Below are 23,417 nucleotides of genomic sequence, written 5' to 3' on the forward strand. Positions count from 1 at the left end.
CGCCGATCCCAAACTGCCATATTTTGTCAACTGGTTGTTGATATGGGGAATTTTGATTACTGTCATGTGTTTAGTGACACTCCCAAGGTTAAGACAAAGCGATTGATGTAAGAATTACCAAAATTGACCAAGGCGTTTAGCCCCAGAACGCCACATAGAAACGGACATACATACATACATAGACTGATAAACACATTACCCTCCTTTGCGTCGCGCACGCGCAGTCGGGTAAAAAAGTGCATATAATCTTGATTGCAATTGTTGCTTGTAGGTTCTATAAAAGATTTTAAAGATAGTCAGCAGAAATTGCGGCAGAAATTATTTTCAAAAAAAGACAACCGACCTGCTATCAATCAAAATATAATGATTTTGCCATGTTTCTCTAAATGGATGGTTTAAAATATTAAACCACAAAAGAAAGATGAATAAAAACTTCTAACCTGACAAAAAAAAGAATTGAAAAATGTTTTTTTTTTTTACCTTTTATAGCACACAAAAAATATTTGAAAATCATTGTGACTAAACATTTGAGTATGCAAATAAAAACTCCGCTAAATCTGGATTTAAAAATACGAGGAAAGGAGAAAAAGGTAAAATCTATAATAATCCGTTTTAGCTGTACTTAAACTTTGAAAACACTTTGGGAAAATCCAAAAAACGAAAAATATTATAAAAATATAACAGTTCTTTCAAAGTTTTAGCAAATTAGTTTTCTATGAATTGAGTTAGATAGATATACAGTTTTGATTGAGCAGGTTCGCAATTAGTGTAAATCCAAATAACAGCTTTAAATGTTTAAGGAAGTTCATTTTTGTTCAGCTTTATCCATCCAAACAAAAGAAGGCGCAAGTACTTTCTGTTGCCATTGCCGTTATATTCGAAATAAAAAGAGAATGATTAGCAAAGGAATTAAAGAAAAAACAGTGTTAGAACAAAGTTTGGAAGATCGCCGAACTTCTTTGAAGTATCAAAAGAAATAAATTAAGGAAATCACTCGTAAAATATTTTTCTTTGTTAGTAAATGGTGAATTGAGAAAAGTAACATAATAATTACATCTTTCGCACAACCAACGATTGCAACGCACAGCTGGGAATGTAGGTTTTTTTTATTACCACCATAGTAGAAATGAAAGAAAATTCGTTTTACAGGGTTTTTCTCCGCATGACATTTTCGACTCCCTTGTGGATTTTAGAGCAGGGATACTTTTGGCTTGTGGCCCCTAATGAGAATCAAATTTTTTCTCATGTCCCTTCTTGTGTGTATATTACTGCTGGGCAATATCAGAATTTTAATACCGTGATATGTCGCTCGCAAAATATCGATATTTTCGATATATCAATATATTTAGATCGTTAAATTCAACATTTTATGGGGGGGGGGGGGCTGCAAAGCATATACAAAATGCAATGCCTACTATAGTGCAGCTCTGGTTAGTTGAGCTGTGACCTTAACTGTGTTTACGTGTTTCAGGGGAGTTTAGTGAAAAATAGACGCGTTATTGGCTCGGATTTTAGTTGGAATTTTTTCAAAGAACTACTAAGAAAGTTTCTCAACTCAAAAAAACAGAGAAAGAGAGAGACTAGGCTTTGCATTTACTATCTGAATTAGTAAGTAGACATGTGGGCTAAGGGGATTGTGCAAATGTTTCATGAACTCCCTTGAAGAGCTTTTTCTTATCATTTAAGTAAGTAATTTTGAAAAAGCAGTAAAAAATGACGTTTTTAAATGTGCGTCTTTGAAAAGAAAAAAAAAAGGATAACATTTTAAGGTGGCTTTACACATTTAAGCATGTTTGTACACGCAAACTCAAGAGTACTTTGGGTAATCTTACTCAGGCAAGCAGTGTGCTTACGCCAAATTCTCCTTCACATGCTGAAGTTTATTAATGAAAGTATGCATGTCGAGTCAACTTGAAAGTTTAGCCACTAAAGATTGCCTTTCGTTATTTGTTTTAATTTCGAAGAAGCTCATTTAAAACATGCAATATTTTAGTGCTTGTCAAAAGGCTATCTTGAAGTTGTTAAAAGAAAAATAGTAAGTGAGTTCGTGAGAACCCATGCATAATCAAGGCTGATACAAGGGAAGGTTCATGGAGGTCATGATCCCACCTAAACCGTCGGCTACATTATTCGTCGACCTTTGTGTTCAAATACTTTATGAACAAAATGGAAATATTTTCAGTATAGTCTTTTCAATTCATTAATTATTTTTAAAAGTAAATATCTGAATTATTACTGCTTTTTATTGCTTATCACATAAATTAATAACGTTCATGTTCTACTAAGTACCTTATTCTTGGCCGATTTAGAGCTTTTTATTAACATCCAAGCAGTGTCACTAGTTCTTCGTACCCAAAACCATAGATTTGTTCTTAGGCGGGGGGCATTCTTCAGCACCCCCTCCCCCCCCAAAGTGGTAATCCGTCCTGGTGCATGATCTCCATAGAACACAGTTTAAAGAAACGTCACTTTAGAGATACATAATTTAATTATTTCGCTTAGCACATAAGATAGCAACATGGGCATCCCCCCTCCCACTTCTTTTTTTCAGATTAAAAGATTATCACTAAAATAGAAAATACTGCAAAAAAAAAAAAAAAACTTAAACAGACAACTGTCTTGCCTTAAGAAGATATTTTGAATTCCTCTTTTACGATAGCCTACTTCGCAGGGAATAAACTCATTCTCGCATTAAAGCAGATTTGGTAGATTGTGTTGTCGAAAAAAAGGAAAAAAAGTTTTAAAAACCGCTGAAAATGGGCGTACGATACATCCTGCTTTCTGATTGGTCATTAGACACCTCTCGCCATATTCTCAAAAGATCAGGTGGTCGATAATACAAGATGTCGATAAGACAACTGAAGTTGCATAACACGCAAAATACCATCCCCTCTGACGTGTCGATTTGTCATCACATTCTCAAAGTGGGCTTGCGTCAAGTTTGTTTACAAAATATTAAAATGTCGCTTTAGAACACGTGATGAAATAATTGTTGTTTCTATTCACAGACGAAACTGTGGGCAAGATTTTAAACTTGGCTTTGGAGTACGTGATTGTTATCATGGTTCAAAGAATTTGGTTTGAAAAATTTGCCAGGACGTTTTAAATTTTAGTATTTTCGATAAAAAATTATTTATTTAAGAGGACTTTTTACTTATTTAATTACATATTTTCTAGTTTATGTACTTATAAAAAAATTTCTCGACAGGGGAGAAATAAAACCCGCGGCGCTTAATTTTACCCAAAAGAAGGAGTAACAAATGATTTTTTTTTTTTTTTGACAAAATGCATTTGTTTTGATAGTTCTTTTCTTTTGAAATGGTTGAAGATTTTTTTGGTGGAAGAACTTATTTCTTACTTTTGTATTGTTTAAAAGGTTTACTTTATTTACTTGTTTATTCCTTTTTTACCTATCTATTTCTTCAGATGAGAGAGAAATATTTTGTTTTTATAAATCAGCTTTAAATGCCAAAACGCATGTTTGACATAATTTGCAATCTTATCTAACTAAGAGAATATTCGTCAGATATTAGAAAGTCGATGTTGGTATACGGGAAAGTAGGCTCGTTTAGTTCTGGATGGAACTTCTAGTTTCTGAGTGGCGTCAATGTTAAGTCTAAGAGAGATGCCATTTCAGTTTCTTATTTCTTTTTCTTGAAACCAAAAATGAATAATATATTTAGAATTTGAATAAGTAAAATTTTTAAATTTTTTGATACAAAAAAAAAAATGATGCAGGTTTCTTGGCTAAAAAGGTTTGAAATTTCCCTAAGAAACAAATGATAAATGTTTTTAAGTGTGCAAAATTCAACGAAAAATGGCTCAAATAAAAATTTGAAATATGGGAATGGGGTGTCTTCACCGAGATCTTTCAAACAAAGCAAAGTTTGTTCAAAGTCAGACTTCTCTTTCAAGGAGGGGGGGGGGGGGGGAGACCGACAGACACACACTTTCCCCATCTGAAAACACTACTTTTCAATTTTTTGTTTTTCAATACTTATTTAATGCATTTGATTCATTATGGCAGAGGGTGAACGCTTATTGTTTTCACCAAGTCGCTATCTTAGTAAACGTTTTTGAATAACTTCGCTAATTTTACCACTCACTTCAAAGAGACATTCAAAACAATCAGCAGCTTAACGAACAGCAGCGTCATGCGAGTCATCCTATGTTTCATCCCAGTTTCTGTCGTCTCTTTTAGAGTCGTGCCAAAAATGTTGCAGATTGCTCAGCTAATTCATCTAACATAATTTTCCAAGTACCACCCACATTATTTAGAGCAAGCTGCTGTACCCAGGGACAAAATTTACTTTTCAATTTTTGCTAGTCTCTGGGAATGGATAATCGATCGGAAAAATTTTCTGGCAAATCTACAACTCATCATCTAATTTGGAAACTTTTGTAAGATAAAAATCTTAAAGCTTTCCACTTCAAAAAAAAAATCATATAAACCATCTTTTTGGTCCGTGGGCACAACACCCCGTTCACCCCGTCGACAAGTGCCTTGTACCCATGGACATGCAAAAAAATAATATATAAATAGGTCTGAGGAACTCAATTATACTCAATACATTTTCATAAGCCATTTTATATTGAAATACTTCAAACATCCATTGAAAATAACATTAAATAAAATATCCAACAGAAATTAAGCTTTGAAAATTAATCGAAGGCTTTCTCCCTTTTTATTTAATTTTCCTTAATTTTTAAGATCAGTGAACTCTTTAAAAAGGTTATTACTCTTAAGAGAGTAATGATGTTATGAATAATTACTATGTTTTTAAACAAAAAAAACTAGATTCATAATATTATGACTATGTACCTAGATAATAACCTCAATTTATATGCAAATTGAAACCTTTAACCAAAATTAACCCATTACAAAAATACTCATTTTAGATTAAACCAACAAAAATCTATAAAAGTCGACTTCAAATGAAAACAGGTGGGATTGACGATCTGTAGATCCTACAACAGGTGGGGCTTACTTCAACACTATATCTTCAAGCCATACTTCAAATTCATCATCATTGTTGAAACCAAATTTCGGAGGTTGATGACAAGGCACCAATTTGAGGTACTACTTCACATTGTAAGAAGACTCGCGTCTGACCTAAGGTCCCAAGGAGACTAAAAATTGCCGTCCGTGGGTACATATGGTTGTGTGTCCTTGGGTACAAACATAAGCCATTTTGGTTTTGCAAGTCAGTCACATCGACAGGACCACAGTTTTACAACATTAATAATCAGAAACAAAACCTTCAAAATATGGGGAATCATGATACCTACAACAAAAATGAATAATACAATCCACGACGGACGGAAAAAAAAAAAAAAGAAATTGCTCATGTTTTTTTTTTTTTTTTTTTTTTTTACTTAGATCCTACTAAAACCGAAAAAATGTGATAGAATCTTAAATGTTCGTTTGATGGTGTTGAAACTTCCTGGGGGTACTGAAGAGGGCTGCGATACACACGTTGAACCCCAATTAGGATCTTTCTCGACGATACCCAGAATTTCCCGACCAACGTCCGTAGGTACAACCGTCCGTGAGTACAGCAGCTTCCCCTATAATATTCTCTTTATGGTGACTAAGACATCGGTAAGCACTTTCTACAGATTAGAGAGAATAAATAATGTGAGGTTTTCCCAAGCTTTCTTCTTCGGAGAAAAAGATAGTGCACTTTTAATTGAAAAAGATTTAAAAATTGTGCGCTTAAGTTTAATGTTTTGAAAGCATTCCTTAAGCTTACAGAAGTGTCTCAACTTTGCTTTCAGGCTACTCCAGCGGGTTTTGAAATCCCCTCTGTCTCTCGCAATGACGGTATTGTATATTATATGTATATGTACAATAGGTAATTTGATGACGGAACGTCCTTCTAGTACTGTTTTTCTGAAAAAATGAATTCTTCTTTCACATAAAATTGGTCCCAACAGGTGATTCAGTTTTTCTCTTTGGTGTATCGTTCACCCCTGATTGTATTTGCATCTGTGTGCGTGTGTGGAGACGTGCAGGATAAGGTGATGTTATATAAGTATGAAGTCACGTGTTTGATGTTAAATGCACTCATGATGTCTCACTGTCGTCTACGAAGCAAAGTGAAGTCACCAGTCTTTCCACTTACTTAACATCCGCGTTTGAAGCGATTTAGACATAGATTTTGGCGATACCGGAGTAAAAATATCCTCCCAAAATTGTGACCAGACGCATTAACGTGACATTGGCTCACGATGGGATATGTCCGCGAATGTTCACACAAGGTTACCAGGTACTTCTGCTTATCTGTGCTTCGAGCGTAATACCAAGTTCCAGAATATAATTGCCCTTGGATCCAAAGTGTTTTCAGATTGGACCAGGTACTTTTTATGGCTATCCGCTAATGGATTCATTATATCAACTAAGATAAGTAGTGACTTGGGAAAAATAAGTTTTACTTTTCTATTTAATGAAAGAAAAATGACTAGAAATTGCGTAATTTTAAAACTGTCTGAAATGAAGTCAAAATTTAGAGGGTTTCTAAACATACTTGAACAATTTAAGAAAATTGTAGGACACCATGGTACATCATACAGATATAGATCATATTTAAGCACTATAAATATCTTTAAGTGCCTAAGAACGTATAGACATGCGAAATATCCATTTTGACGATTCCCGAGTTAGTTACAACGAGTTTTCTCGTGACGTCTGTATGTACGTATGTATATATGTGCGCATGTGCGTATGTATATATGTGCGCATGTATGTCGCATAACTCAAGAACGGTATGTCCTAGAAAGTTGAAATTTGGTACGTAAACTCCTAGTGGGGTCTAGTTGTGCACCTCCCCCTTTGGTTGCATTCGGGTGTCTCTAAGGGGGTCTTTTGCCCCTTTTCGGGGGAAATCATTGTTGATTTCGATGTAAACTCAAGCGGTGTTACAATTTGGCGGACACATGGCGATATATCGCCAGTCTTTAGGTAGCCAAGTTTTGTCGCCAGCTTGGCGACAAATTTGGAGATTTTTTTTTAAAAATCTGGTTTTAATTTAGCCACTGTTGGTGATATTTAGAGAGTAAACTATTGAATCACATTAAAATTACTAATAATGGGAAAATGACATTAAATTGGAGTAAAAGGAAATCATGTGAGGCACACATCAGCTCGTTTTTTTAAATCTCACACATTCATCACGTAAGAATACTACATTAGAAATGAGAACAAAAATGCGCTGCTGACCATGTGACAACCTACTATAAAATAGTTCTCCGCAGCTGTTCAAAGTCACACCCACGCCTTTGTAAACACTTTTCCAGACCATCGTAGTTACATGAATGCTAGATGAAGCATACGTAGCAATTAACACGAAAGTACAGCATCGGTGAAATATTTTAGTGCTTAGCTTCTAATAAAATTTACTGGTTCATCAGACGCTTTAGGTAAACGTAAACATAAAACGCAAAATTTATAGATAGTTTAATGAATACCATTTTGTGTTTAGAATTCGGGCCATGATGAACCTATAACTATAGTGCAGCTCTGGTAGTTGAGCTGCGACCTTGATTATGTTTCAGTCTTTACCTGTTTCAGGGGAGTATAGTGAAAAATAGACGTGTTATTGGCTCGGAATTTAGTTGGAATTTTTTTGAAAAACTACAAGAAAAGTTTCTCACTCAACTTAGCACTAATTACCCCTCCCTATTTTCCAAAACAGAGATAAACATTCTCAGAGTCGGAGCTCAACTTATCAGAGCCTCACAATAGTTAAGGCCGATTCACATGGCGACCGATCCGTCCGTCCGTTCCGATATTTTTGCTGCCAAACTGGTTTTCGGAATCAGTTGCCATGACAGCACGCCGAATTTCTCGGCTCCCGTCACGTTCTGGCGATGCTGGATTTTGACGGCCGTCCGATTCGGGGAGCGAATGTGATAGCCAATCAAAGGAGAGACGCCGTTTTTACTTTTGCGGGAATGTTTCTCGTTTTGTTTACTGCTAGTTTCGTACAAAATTTGTGGTTATTTTTAAAAAGACAGTTGATGTTTTTCAAAATGAGACTGCCTAGAAGTTATATGAGGGTTATTACTCAATTATCTTTATTTTGCGTGGAATGCTTAATTAGATATAATTACGTGAAAATTTAGTTTTGCACAGGGCCGGACTGGGTGGTCGACAGGGCGCGGGAACGCAGGAGTTGAAGGGCGCCGACTGAGCCTCCATAATATTTAAGAAATTAAGATTTAGTGCGGACTTTTTAAAAGGATAAAAAATCATTGAGAAGCAAATAAAGCCCTTTTTTGTTGCAGAAAATGTCCAAACGAAAACTCATATTTTTTGCAAGTTCAAAAATAGTAGGAGAGACCTGCCCCCTCCCCCAAAGAGTGTTGGCACATCCCCTTAAATGTTACTGATTACCCCCTAGAAAGGGACCCTCCCTAAAAAAAAGGGAAAGACCACCAAAATACCCCCTGAAAATTTGAATAAGGCCGGGGGGAGGTTGCGGTGAAATAATTTCTAGTTTCGAAGAATGAGAAGTTTTACTAAATGTTTCTCAGTAGACACTTCTTCCAAAAATTCATTGCTTGTTCGTCTTCCTTCTGAAATGCATCATTCACTAGTTCAATAGCATTAGGTAACACTTCTTGCAGTGATACTTTTTTTTTTCACTGGTATCTGCTGTTGTTTTAAAACATGATGATGTCATTTTGTTACATGAACTTGTCGATTCCTTATGCTGAGGAGATTTTCTCCGTGCGATCGATATTCATGTCCAGGGTTTTTTTTTTTTTTTTTTCTTTTTCTTTTTCGTTTTGTCCCTGCATATGCTAGTTTGTCATTTTCGACAAAATGCTTCTGCAATTTAAAATTAAAAAGAGATATACATGACGTTTCAAATTATTATCCGTTTTCGAAGACTGTTTTAAAATATTTTTATTTTGCTAAAGTTGAAAACTCAATACAGAAATACAAAAAAGGAATTCAGTCATGAAGGGAAAACATGATTTTACAAATTGGGTAAATCAAGAAATATTATAATTTATCAAAAATGAAAATTAATAAAGAGTAATTAAGATGAAGAATTTAGTGTAGATATAACATGAGACATGACACTAGTGATTAATTAATTTCAGTCCTCAAAATCAAAAGATTATTTGAATTATGTTTACTCATTTGTTCTGTACTTGATAGTAGCTATACTATTGTTTTTTTTCCTCCATCTCAAACGTCAAATTTGAAATGAATTATGCATTTGTAATGAAATCGGCTTATGTATGCTATAACTCAAATTTCTCTCTCTCTCTCTCAAGGCAAAAACAAAAATGCTTAAATTCTTTTCTTAATGTTGCAATACATACTTTTATAAAGAAAACATAAGTAATATCTAGAGTCCTTAAAGTCTATTTTTTAAATCTATTTTTTTTTTTCAAATCCTATATTTATTTATTTATTTATTAGTAACATGATCATGTCATAGCAAATATCTTGGGGGGAAGTTACAAGAAAATACAACCAATCGAACTCTAACGCATCCAGTGCACCTGATTGCCTCTTTGCAGTAAGTAATAAATAATATCATTTTGATAACACTGAAACTATTGGGTAAAGATCAAAATTAAATTATTTGAGAAATCATTTCTTATGTATGGATATTCATTTAAAATTACTATTATTGTTTGCGACCATTATAAGGAATAAATTAATTAGTTTTCTTCTTTAATTAATTAATAAAACTTTTGCAATGAAACTCAAATATTTCAGTTTAAAAGAATAAGTTTCTTGATCATGTCCAATTTTCCCCTTGCCTCCTTTTTTCATTTAAGAATTCCTTAATTTTTTCGAAGTAAAATTAAAATTACAAGTTTTTTGCTCTGCAGTGTAAGAAAACCAGGAGGGTTTTTCGTGATGGTATTTTTTCCTCTACATTCTTAGATCAGGATCTTATTTCTGAAAATTCGTTTCAGAAATTCTCGCTGTCCAAAGTGTTATATTTTTAAAGTATATATAAATAGCAAACGAACATTTTAAACGTTTCGATTCATTCTCATGGCATTATCGTCTTAAAGTTTCGAAAACTTTTTGAGAGTAAAATTTTATTTTTGAAAACTGACGCGACCTAGAAAGAGACGTCATAAATGAACCAATCATATTTTAAAGAGGGGGAGAATGTGAAAAAAGCTAATGGACAGGCTTGATCTTAATCTTTTTTTACTTTTTAAAATAATAGTTTTCAATCGATAACACAAGACACTTAAATTTTATCTTTCAATTTATCTAAGTACGTTGTTTTTTAACTATATGTATTGTCGGATATTTTGCAATATCATTTATTTGTCGTTTCGCAGCTCATAGATCATATTACAGTTAATTATGAATCATAGATCGTAATTCTATAATTTAAGATTATACATGAATGAAAACATTTTCGCAATAAAAAGAAAATGAAAACTGAAACGAGTAACCTACTGTTGAGAAGATCCTTGAATGTATCCAATTTTGCTGCCGCTTCATATTTACTTGTTCACTAATGCTAAAATCTAATCCAAATGACTCTTCGATTCATGTAAGTAACAGCAATTGAACCTCTGTCTCTGTCATCTAACTGGATAAAATTTATGATAGTTGTCCTCTTTTGTCCAATAGAAATCCGTTGCTACGAATCCCCAAGCATCGCAGATCCTTATCCGTAAAAAGCATCTTAAAAGGCATCATTTAAAGCCATAAAGTATGCTCCCTTTTTTCTGCTTACCATAAGATAGTCAAAAGCTCTTGTACAATACAAGAATGCTTCGAAAGACCCTCATAAAATGCTTTAATGGTTAGAATCTTTAGCTTTTATTCTGTGAAAAAAAAAAGGTGATCTTTATTTTTTAGGCTTTTTTATACTGTCCTGATATGTGAAAAACTAACTACAGATAGAAAACGAATAAGGTTACTTCGATATTTCTCACATTACATTTCTAATATAGTCTTTCTCTTATTAATATTTGTAATACCAGTGGCGCACCTAGCATGGGTGACACTCGGAGCGGTAATTAGTAATGTGTCACCCCCCCCCCCTCTCCCTCTAAAAAGCAAAAAATAAATAAATAAATAAATAAATTCTATGTTAACATGAAAATCATACAATTTTCAGAAACAACTGTATTTGTGAAAAACAAAATTTTATGTGGGATAATATACAAAAGGCAAACAAAAACTATGAGCGCTTTTTATGTAACTTACCCTTGACGCATGTGTGCGTCGAGAGATCAAAAAAGTAAGGGGGTCTGTGAAATTGTTGGTCCCGTAATTACTTTAAACGTATCTCACACACAAAGAAAGATAATGGATTTTCAGTTTTTTTGTTATAAGAGGACACTACTAGGTCTAAGTATTGACAATATGAATCTAATTCTGAGTATAGTAGTATGTATTGATTCGATGGTGTGGGGTGGGAAATATTGGGGTCCGAGCGGTCCCACCCCCTGTAAAATGTTCAAATTAAAAGTCTTAAAAATGCATTTCAGCTTCATTTCTTTTTTCAAAATCTTGCATTCCACTTTGGGTGTCACCCCCTCCCCAGACAGTTAAACCCTAGGCGGATAACTCCCTCTCCGTTCGCGACGTCACTAGTAATAACTTTGCCATTTACTTATTAACAACATTGTTATACATTCCTTCTTCAAACTCAAACTTCGTTTCGCTCATAATGAATTATATTGTTTTATCGATGCAAAATTTATTTACAATAACCTTCACAAGTCAGCAGGATAGCGAGGGGGGGGGGGGTGTATCGATCTTCTTCTGAGGGAAAACACAGATTAAAAAACTTCCCAAAATGATATAAAGGCAGCATAAAAAGGAATAATATAATGAATTTATGCAGGAATTCAGATATTAATGCTTTTAAGTTAGTATTGTAGCTTACACAACGGAGACAACTCCCGACCGCCAGGGCAACGACGAACTCCCTCCAAATGCTACGCAGCGCACCCTCCCACCCCCTCCCGAGAACGTGACCCCCAAAATGAGATTTAAAAAATCTCTCAAGTTAAACCCTAACAGTTTCAATGCCGAAGGTTATGCCATGACCCCCATCCTTTGTGCACATCTCTGGCTAAAAAGACAGCCAAGGAATTAAACCCCGTTAAAAAAACTGGAATATGTTTTGAACACAAAGCTTGCCAACGGCAAAGATCTTGAACTTTTGTTATGATTTTAATTGACAAAACTTAGTTTAAAATCGAAAAATGTTTTATCTTTAAAACTGTTCGGCATCTTTATTGTTTAGTCCAGTAATTTACCAAATGTACCCCGGGGAGCCCCGCAGTACTCCTAGGACCACTTCGGAAATTAACTTATTTTTTCTCAACCAATTTAGACTTATTATTTGTGAAACTTTTTTCTATTTTTTACAGAGCCTCTGCAGGATAAATAAGTGCTATTCAATGCAGATACACGACTCGTATTTATTTTTAACTGTCAGTTACAAGTCATTCTTTTATTTTGGGAAGGGCGCCATGCGAAAATCTTAGTCCCAAAAAGGGCACCTTGACTCAAAAAATCTAGTAATCACAGTACAGTCCTGTCCTAATAGTTTTTTTGTGAAGCGACAAAAAAATGCGACATCTGTCATCGTGTTCCTCCATCCACTAAATATTGCTAATATGCGGCTTATTTCGACACATAACACTATTTTTAATGCGCAGATTTCAAAAATTAACATTATTTGTTTTCTTATTACTTGCTTCTATTGCACTCATGATCATTAACAGAACAGGGAGTCATGCTATCTGCTCTTTTACAGCAACTTAATACAGTCCATAAATCAAACCATTCTCGTACTTTTTTATTGGGGAAACACCATGGGTTCGCTTTTGTCCTCAGAACTGAAACTTGGAGCAAAAGATAAGCCACAAACGATGCCCTGGGAGTAGACCGTTTACGAAACGAGAGGGGACTAATTGCCTTTATTGGGGTAATAAAAGGGAACGTTTATATAAATAAGAAGAACATTGCTTTTGCATGTGAAAATATTCACATGCAAAATCACTTCTTGGTTCCACATAATTTATTTCCATTTTGCTAAAACATTGTTTTGGAAAATAAGAAAAGAACAGAAGGGCGCCTTTCGAGAGGGCGCACCGGGAAAAGTCCCGGTCAAGTCTATGGCCAGTCCGGGCCTGGTTTTGCACTTTGTTTTTTCGTTCAAAAATAATTCTACTGCTCATAGTAACTTGCAAAACCAGCTTCTAACGCTAAACATTGGCCGTGAGACCATTAACGAAACTCATTATTATTACTTTTTTAATTAGTCAGTATAAGTTTTTGAATCTTTGTTTGAATAGTCATTGTTTCGAAATGTGATGAAGCAAATCATATTTTAACCAAGCAAAAAAAAAAAAAAAAATCATACAAGTTAAATCTTTTATGGTTACGCGTTAAAATTCAGTTTAATCCTGCTATATTATGGCACTTAGTTTCAAAAGTCGTCAGATTCTATTGATATTAAACTGTCTTAAACATTTGCTGGATTTTTCAAAATTTTGAATAAATAGGCTTTGCCACGAACTTATTCATGAATATAATATGTGCTATTTTGCCAGAAATATCCTGACTTTTTCAAAAATTGTCACTTTTTCGGATTTCTGGATAAATATAATAATCGAATTATTTTGTAACTTTTGTCATTTTAAGAGTATGCTTTAGCTCACTTCCCAGTAAAAATTTAGTTACGCAACATGTTTAAGAATCCAACAACAAATTGAAGAAGCCAAAGTGTTTTATCGATTATCCTGAATCGTAAAAAGAGGAAATTTGTACCCAAATTTATCTCAATATAAATATTTTATGAACACTGTTTGTAAATTTAAGAAATAAATAGTAATTCAAGTGAAAATCCATGTTTAAATATAGAGAAAACTCCTTTATTTAAAGGACAATGTTTATATATTTAAGGACATTTTTTTGCTATTTTTAACAACATTTTTTTCAGTTCTTAAGAGCATTTTTAAAGATTTTTTAGGTTATCAAAGTACGGGACCTAATCATATAACGCTCAGTTATTACTAAACGATTGAAATATTAGACCAAATTTTTTTTAAAAATGTTTTAAGAGACGACGAGTGCTCTAGCTTGAACTTATATGAAATACTAATGCTGAACAACACCAATTGTAGTAGCATCGAGTCAAAGTTTCAACTGTTGCATGCCCAGATTCCTTTCAGACTGAATAGATTTTTTTATGTATAGTTGTCATTAAATTTTTACTTTTTTGCGAAAATTTCAACCAGCAAATTTTTTCAAAATATTTGAACATTTAATATTTCTCTCATATATTCCATTGAAGATCAAGGGGGGGGGGGGAGGGAGGACTGGAATGTGGTACAGATGTTTTTTTTATGTACAACTCTGATTCAATTTGTACTTTTTTTTCTAAAACTTCAACCAACAAGTTTTTCAGAAAAAAAATATAATAATAATAATAATAATAATAATATTTCTCTCATAATTTCTATTAAATATAAGAGGGTGAGGGAGGTGTGTAGACACGTTTTTGACAGAAATATTGTAGACAAAAATTTGAAAAATTTTCTGTTACACTACTTGCTTACCCTTATCGTTCGGCCATTTTAATTTCTACTGCCCAAAATTCTTCTGAACGTTCAAAGTGATCCTACTAACCGCTTGCTTGACATTCGTGACAAACAATAATGTATTTTTAAAAGGCTTATTGCAATCACAGCAGTAGCGCTTATAACTTCTTGTTAAATTTATTTTGATTAGGAGAGCGACAAAAGAACGGCATTAGATGCGCGCTCTTCATCCCTAGCGGGGAACACCTTCACGTGGCTATCGGACGGAGCTAGTATGAATGTTGCAATATTTTCACACCCGTCCGTCACGTCCGATAAATCGGAACGGGCGGACGGATCGGTCGCCATGTGAATCGGCCTTTACTTTCAAGTCGAATCGAGGTTGCTTTTAACGGATCAGGCGATCCTCATGTTTAAGCATGGAAAAAACAAATATTTAATTTCCTTTTACCGATACTTTTTAACTTTTGAACAAGCATATATTACCTTTATTACCAAAACGAGCTCAGCCATTTTTTTTAAATATTGGTAAAGGCAATAAAATTTTCTAATTCGAACAAAATGGCTGCGTTCAAAGTAAAAGTGTACAATAATTTTCTTGTGACAAAAATATAAGAAATTTCGATTTTAATGATGAGCCGAGAGTGGATTTTCAAAAAACTAAAAATGTAGCAAAAGTGAAAAAGTGTTAGGTCCCAAAACACACCCTACATACTCAAAACGCGCACGTGTAGAGGAAACTAGGGAAGCTTGACCCAATTTTTGGTTTTTTATTTTCCACGTTTTTTTTTTTTTTTTTTGGAAGAATAGTTAGAACGAAATAAAAAATATACATAAATAGATTGCCATTGTGCACATTATTATGGCTAAAAATATTAGCATAATTCTAAGTAGAAATTGTACAAAAAAAAAAAAAAAGTTTCTCACGTCTGCATAAGGGTCAAATGTCCCTAGAGCTAGGGAGACTTGACCCACACTTAGGGAGACATGACCCCCCTCTTGAATGTAAGAAAACTCATGGATATTGAAATCAAAAACGCAGGTTTGGTTGTGTGATTTTTTTTTTTTAAGTGATAAGGTGAAGCGTTATTATTATTATTATTATTTTTTTTTTTAGTTTTATTTAATTTTACTCCATATCAACAGAAAGACTCATAGATATTGAAATAAAAGATGCAGATTTCATGGTGTTTTTTGTTTTAATAAGTGATATTTGAAGTGAATATACAAAATGTTCACTCTTTAGGTGAAGTGTTGCATACATATATTTTCTAAATTAATCTTACTCCATATCAGCAAGAAAGCAGAAGTCGAATTCAAAACTTTATCATATCTGACCTAAGCAATATTTCAGTTATTTAACTAAGTAACAACTCATTGGGCACAAAGATTATTAGTATTTAAGTTATTTGTCAAATAAAAACAATTTTTTCGGCCAAAATATTATATATTAATTATTTTTTTTTAAATGTAAAAAGAAATCAGGCGTTCATATTCACAGTATTAGAGTTATTGCTTGCATAAAATCAAATCTTTAGACCTAAATCACAATATTTTATCTATTCAAAAATAAAAATTCACTGAAAAAACATTAAATTAAACAAAAACATCAAATTAGTCTTTGGGTCAAGTCCCCTAGTTCGCTTGGGATAAATCAAATCTCCCTAGGTAGCTTTCTTTCGTTTACCTTAAACTTTTAACAACTTAGATTAAAGTTACGTAAAACTACTGTATATCAATAGATAGTTATAGAAAAGTGACTAAAACATATATACTTTTAAAATTCATGTCCCCAAAACTAGAGGTTAAAATCCAAAAAATTCCAAAACCTTCAAACTTTACTTTTAAGTTACAGTATCATTTAACACTGAATGTCATGAAAACTACTGATGATTCTGAAATGGCTTGTCCCTGTAAAATACTGTTGTGTGACGGGTCAACCAATAATATGACTAAAATTTTCCCTAAATATCTATTTCATGGAAAAAATCCTCATGGTTCAAGTCTATTGGTCAAACCTGCCAAGTTTCCCCTAATGCTTTGATGTTAGTGAGTGTGAGTTACAGAAAAGAGAGGATATTTTCTTTTTCGATGCTTTGATATTTCCTATCCAAGATCATAATAAACATAATACAAGTCGATAATACGTGACCCAATGATCTCAGTCCAGCCGTAAAATGGCTTGTTTTGAGCTCCGCTGGATATATGATTTCAATTGTATCAAAAAAGATCTGTAATGGTTTACTTTCGTGTGATGTGAACAAACGATAGCGTATCTAAAGAAGGTCATCTGTATCATTGCAAAATAAACTTCCGAAAATAGCACTAACATTCATTATCTAATTCCAAGACGAAAAACTTTTAGTATGTTGCTGCACAAACTCGATAAAATCTGTTTTGTGAGTTCTTCGGTTTTTGAAATCGTTTCTTGTCAATATTATCGTTTACGTGAGTAAGTGTTTTTGGAAGCATGAATTACCCTCTCCTGCTAAGACAGACTTCAAAACAATGTCACATGAATATACCAGCTTGTTTGTTTTATAATGGCGCTGCGTATTGGTCTCTACCTATTTACCGACCGAATGCATTCCCCATGAGCATTCCCAAGCATCCATTCCTTAACGTCGTACGTCTATCGGAGCATAACCATAATCCCCGAATTTTAATGCCCAGTTCGTTCACTAGATGGATGCACCTGGTCTCTTTTCGATGCACAACTGCAATAGGAATTTAATTTTGCCGAGGGTGTTCATTGTGCAACGCATGTGCATTGTGCAACGCAATATGCCGCATAATCGAAGCAACAATAAATTGCGCTTCTATATTTTTTAACCAAAGCATAGGATATTAAAAACTGCTTAAGGCTTTCATGGTCGGAGTCAATATGAAGAGTAAACGTTTCCTGGCTTATTGGCGGTAGTCTAAAGGAAAAAGAAGAAAAACCAAACGTTTCGTCGAGCTCTGCGGCTGACATCATCGGTGGATGGATTCGAAGTGACTATACTAGCTTGCAAGTTAACTTGTCAGTGACGTCATTACGGGCGGAGGAAAAACACTGAGTGAAAAGACCGCCTGTAGGTTTGTAAGGAAGATCTCCGATAAGACACCGCACTCGCAGTTGCCTGCTTGGCGAATTAATCCGCTTTGGCATACTTCACACGGAACTGATTTTTATGTTAGAGTCGGGCCCGTACATGGAATCGCAGTTTTACGGGATAAAAATGAGAAATTAAAATGTTTGGTACGCTCGGCAGAAGAGGGGGGGGGGGACTTATTAAGCAGGATCTACTTTCAGTCAAGAAACCAATGAGCGGTATGACAGAATAGCAATTGATTTTCATTTGATTGAATAAGAAATGCTCCCCCCCCCCACCACTTTATAAAAAACGGTATTTAATTCAAGTATTTTGTTCTAAAAATTATTTCCTCTTCTCAGAAATATAAAAGTCGTTACTGGTAGAAATTATTACTTTTTTTTTATTTCAAAAAAAGCCTGACAAATTTTCTCAAAAACAATCGTAATGCATTAAAATTTACTCAAAAAAAGAAACCTAGGTAAGTAATGTGATTAATGTTCTTACGCTATAAGAAAAACTTGCAAAATGTACTTCATAAACTTTCTACATAAATTTATTATGTGATCAAGTATGTTACACTACAGAGAATGAATAATGATTACTTTTTCTTTTTTTTTTTCAAGGAGGGGGGGGGGGGCATCCACTCGGTCTCGTGGGTCAGTAGCGCAGCCAGAAAAATTTACTGGGGAATCTTCAAAATCGAAAATTATTGATTTTTATTTTTATTCACTTCTAATGTAAAAATATCATTCAATATATTCAACCAAAGTTTCTATGACTTAATAACTGTTCATTAATACATCACTATAGTTAGGGCAAACCTAACTTGGCAGCAATATAAATTCTACGCAGATCCTAATCACAGCATTAGACACTGCCAGGTTAGGTTAGCCTCAACTGCAGGAAAGTATTTTTTGTATTGATATATAAAAAGGACTTTGAAACAAAGAAAAGCAGAAGGGGGATGGGTAAAAAAACACAATATATTTATAATTCCCACTGGTAAGTTTTTGATAACCTCGAAATTCCTTTAAAATGCCCTTGAAATGATAAATATTCAAGCAATGCAATGCAATTAAAATATTCAAGAAACTTTTTTAAAAATTACTTTTGGGGTTGTTTGGGGAAAGTGGGTCACCCCTTTAAAACTGAAATATGGATATAGCTTTTTAGCTTAAAAATTTTTAATTTAAATTTTATTGGCTGCTTTAGAGTTACCCTTAATATGAATATTTTAAGATTAGTAACTAATTATTGAGTGTTGTAACCAAGAAATCATTTACACTTATTTTGTTCCATACTTTTTAGTGAGAACTAAGCTTATAGAAATATTCTTAATAATAATTTTTAAAAAACATTAGATTGTTTCATCGGATCTTTTGGATTCGTGCTTTCGCGCCAGAACTTATTTGAATTTGCCGAACACCCTCAAAAGTTTAAACCCGAGATACGGGTCTCCGCTTACTAAATTGTTACATTCCTTTTACTATTTTATAACTGAGATCGAACAAAACACTATACTTCTATTTTTATTTGAAAGTGATTACTTGGGAATGCTAGGCAACAAAACCGTTTGATGACAGTTGCTATTAGTTAAGTTAAAAAGCAAGCAAACTAGGAGACGGCTACAGAATGTTCGGTAAGCGCTCATGCCAGCTGATTGCCATAACGGCAGTTATTTTCTCATTTGTAGCTTTTTATACATGTAATCGAACCAATTAGTGGTCAGTTTTCAAAAAATGTAAGGAGAGTCAGTGAAAATGAAAGAAAAAAAATCCTGGAGTCGGAGTCGGCATGTTTTTTAACGACTCCGACTCCTTTACCCCAAAATCAGTCCAACTCCGACTCCACAGCCCTGGATTTAACGCTGTAATATTTTCTTTTCTGCAGCACCAGCCGCTAATAAAAATCACATTCGTTCTGATATTTGATTTTATAACAGTGTTATATTTTTAATGCGAAATTTTTCTGCTTTTTATTGTAATGTATTTTTTAGGTTTATTTTCTGCTATTTCATTTTTTTGAGCAATCACGATTGCTTATTGCTTTCACTTGACTGTTGAATGATGTTAGATGATTTTTCCCCCGCCATCACCCTCTGCAGCACCACCTTCGACCTGCCTCTCCCATGCTGCCCCTCTAGCGAGCACCGTCTCTAGGTTGCGTTCATATCCCTCACACACACGCACGCACGCATACACGCGCACACACACACACTTACAAAGGCCTGCACACACACATACCTTCACACACACACATGCCTGCACACACACACAAACACACACTCGTGATTGCGAAAAACATAATTTGAATTCAAGATGTCAAAATTCAAATCAATTTTTTAATTTTTTTTAATGTCTTGCCTAATTATAATATGTTATTTTTCATGTCAGTTGTTTCCGCGCTGGAAAAAACTGCCCCAGACAAAATATCAATTTTATGCCAATGTTTTTTTTTTTGGGGGGTGGGGATGTAAACGCATTTCCATTTTACATCGCAAATTTATCCACATTAAGTGTAATTGTTAATCTATATATATATATAAAGTTTAAAATAAATCCGAACAAAACCCAGCTTTGTTGAATTAGCTGCTTTACAGTTTAGAACAAACATGATTCATATAAACACTGTATATGATTTGAGAACTCATAATCATGGCAACCTGTTATGTCATAAATAAGGAATCTTGCATTTATCTTACATACAAATAGAAACCAAAGTTGTTTAAATTATCATTACAAATTACAATTTTTTCAACTGATTTTGTGGTATGTTATTCTCTTTGGTAACTGATAAATTGTATGATCATCATTAAAATTAAGAAAGTCCAACATTGCCAGATATTTTTGATTTCTCTATAAGTGCAAAGGGTTATTAAATTTTAATAACATGATAATAAATAATGATTAAGAATTAAGAAAACATTGAAAAGCAACACAATTTAAATTTAACAAGAGAGTTTTTTTCTTTCTCTCATTAAAATTATTATAATATGATAAAATTGTTAAGTAACAGTTTCAATTAATTTTGAATTATACTATACTGTAACTTTCATTCAATATATGACAAAAAAAGTTTGATTTCTAATTATCAAACATTTGAATTTGTTTCCTATTAGTTGCTGAACATTGAAGTATTCGATAGAACCCAATATACGTTTTATCCACCAAAAACGCAGCATGAATATTCGGTGCATCTCTATAAATGAATATGTTGATTCTTTTCATTTAAGGAACAATTTATAAAACAAAATAGCACATTTAAATTGCTCATTACATACAATTGTGTGTGAAATACTTGAAGTGAAAATAGAGCTTTTTTTACGACGAGATGTTTATTCGGAGATTGATAATTGAAATTAAATTAAAATACATTAAATAACAATTAATAAAACATGTGTATTTGCTGTAAATTTTAAAATATTAGTCTCTGTCACATGGTAATTTCATCTTCGATAATGCATGTAAACAACTAAAACAAGAAAAAATGTCTGAAGTTTTTTGAATCTAGAATTAAAAGTCATATAGGATGAATTAACTAGTCGATGTTGATAAAGAAAATGTTCTAGTCCAACCAAAGCGTTATTTGCATTTCCTTTGGGAATGTAAAAGATTATGATTCATATACAATCGTTTTATTTCTATTAGTTGATCAATTTAAAAATATTTTACGAAACATTATAAAATATTTGATATTGCAATAAAGTTTTAATTGAATTGAATTATGTAATAGTTCTATTGCATCATAGCCATAATTTTACTCATTAACATAGATCTGGATTTTCATTTTGTCCAATATCTTTTGCTGTTCTAGACCTTTTACAAAAAACTCGACAAAATACCACCCGCAATTACAGAAGCCTTAATTTTTAGGATGACATGACTTCTTCTGTACTAAGCATTCCTTCAGAAGCAGTGTCGGTCGAATCGGGATCAAAATGAATTATCAAGTTATCAACAGCAGTATCGCACCTTCCATCAAGTTCCCACATTAGTTCTTCTTCTTTAATAATGTGACCAACGCAGTTCTTCCACGTTTCATCTGAGACATTATCAATAGCTTTTTTTGTCAGCTCTTCCACTTCTTTTTCTTTAAATGTTCTGTTTTCTGCTGCCACCTTCCCTTTGACAACACTCCATATGTTTTCAATGGGATTCAGCTCACAGTGATAAGGGGGAAGCCGCAAAACAGTATGACCATGAAGAGCCGCTATCCTATCAACCCGGTACTCCTCATACTTGCTGCGGACATTTTGTACAAGATTCAAAAGTTCAGCTTTCAGCATATCCGAGTTCCAAGCGATATTTTTTGATGTCAGCCATCGTCGAATGTCATCTTTTTTGGTGGAAGTGTTGGGAATGTTTTCCACAAAAACACTGTGGTATGAAGCATTGTCGATAACTATAATACTGTTGGGGTCAAGGTTTGGCAGCAATTTATTTTTAAACCATTGTTCATAGTAATCTCCATTCATTTCTTCATGATAATCTCCTTTGCTTTTTTTTGCCTTGAATACATCAGCAGCTCCTTTCACAAAGCCTTTCTCACTTCCAGCATGAGTAATTATTAACCTGGATCCTTTTCCTGTAGGAGCTTTTAATCCCATTGAGAGGCCAGACATAAATGCTTCTTTCGGCCTCTTGATGAAAGTGTCCTGCCACACTGTTTGCTTTGTGTGGCCAAAATTCACCCAGGTTTCATCTGTATAGTACACAGTCCTTCCTTCATTTCGGTAGTGGCGAATTTGCCTCAAATATTTTCGTCTCCAGACTTGGATGTCTTCCCTTTCTATCAGCATAGAATTCCTTGATCTCTTCTCGTACACAAACCCTAAATCTTGCATCAATCTTCTTGTTGTGGCGATTGTCAAATTTGGTAGGTCAGTGTCCTCGTTAATAGTCTTCATGACTTTCGCCACCGTTGGTATTTCGTTTCTTTTAAAAAACAAATGCACTTTCCTTCGAATGGCAGACAGGACGAAGTCGTCGAACTTTTGCATTCGCGTTGCTTTGCCTTTTCTTGCGGGCCTTTTTCTCCCAGGTGTAGAAAAAGAGCCTTGGATCTTAAATTCATTTTGCATTCGTAAGATGCTGCGGGTTGAAACACCTGTCAAGTCCGAAGTTTTGTCCAAAATTTCAGTGACAGAATCGTTGGGATTCCTTACTTGCAATTTATGAAACACATTCATAACTATAGTCTTTGCAGAGCTCTTCAAAGCGCTGCCTTGCTTGTGTGGCTGAAACACATAGCTCAATTTTGGCGTCGTAGATTCCATTATCAATGATACAAAAATAGAAAAACGAGCAAGTAAGATAGAAAATAAAACGAGCGAAAATAGTGAACTACAGCGGACGACGAGCGAACGAGAGTGGAGCACTTGAGCAAAATCGCGCCAAACGCAGAATATCCGGAGATCGCCAACTGTTTGTGAGCTCTGATTGGCTGGTTCGTTCAGTTGCAAATGAATGTATGGATCCGCGCTGCACCGCTCTTAAAATTGAAAATATTTAACGATTCACAGAAATTATGACAAAAAAATGTCCCTTTTGCGTCGGTTTAACTAACTAATCCGATTTCGAAAGCAAAGTGCGTAATTTCCCCCGATTATCTGGCAAAGCGCAAGGAACTATTTCCTTCACTTGGCCGCAGCTCATTTCTCCATAGCCAAGAAAACTTGCAATCGAGTATAACTTCTTCTTCTTTTTTCTTTAGACCACGGACAATAAGCCCGGAAACGTTCTCTTCACATAGGATATAAATCCCAGAAGGAAGGAAGTTTTAATC

The 23,417-nt window shown here is 34.1% G+C and overlaps 1 protein-coding gene across 1 annotated transcript; it reads right to left on the minus strand.

Moving 5' to 3' along the window:
- Positions 1-21,501: 21,501 nt before the first annotated feature.
- Positions 21,502-22,908, minus strand: LOC129233172 (uncharacterized). Its single transcript, XM_054867241.1, has one exon. The coding sequence runs from the start codon at positions 22,906-22,908 to the stop codon at positions 21,502-21,504; it is 1,407 nt and encodes a 468-aa protein (XP_054723216.1).
- Positions 22,909-23,417: the final 509 nt, after the last annotated feature.

Source organism: Uloborus diversus, unplaced genomic scaffold, assembly GCF_026930045.1.
Source record: "Uloborus diversus isolate 005 unplaced genomic scaffold, Udiv.v.3.1 scaffold_223, whole genome shotgun sequence".
NCBI lineage: Eukaryota > Metazoa > Arthropoda > Arachnida > Araneae > Uloboridae > Uloborus > Uloborus diversus.

What these genes read in the sequence shown, in the direction of transcription:
- LOC129233172 (XM_054867241.1), bottom strand. Translation starts at nt 22,908, where the DNA reads ATGGAATCTACGACGCCAAAATTGAGCTATGTGTTTCAGCCACACAAG.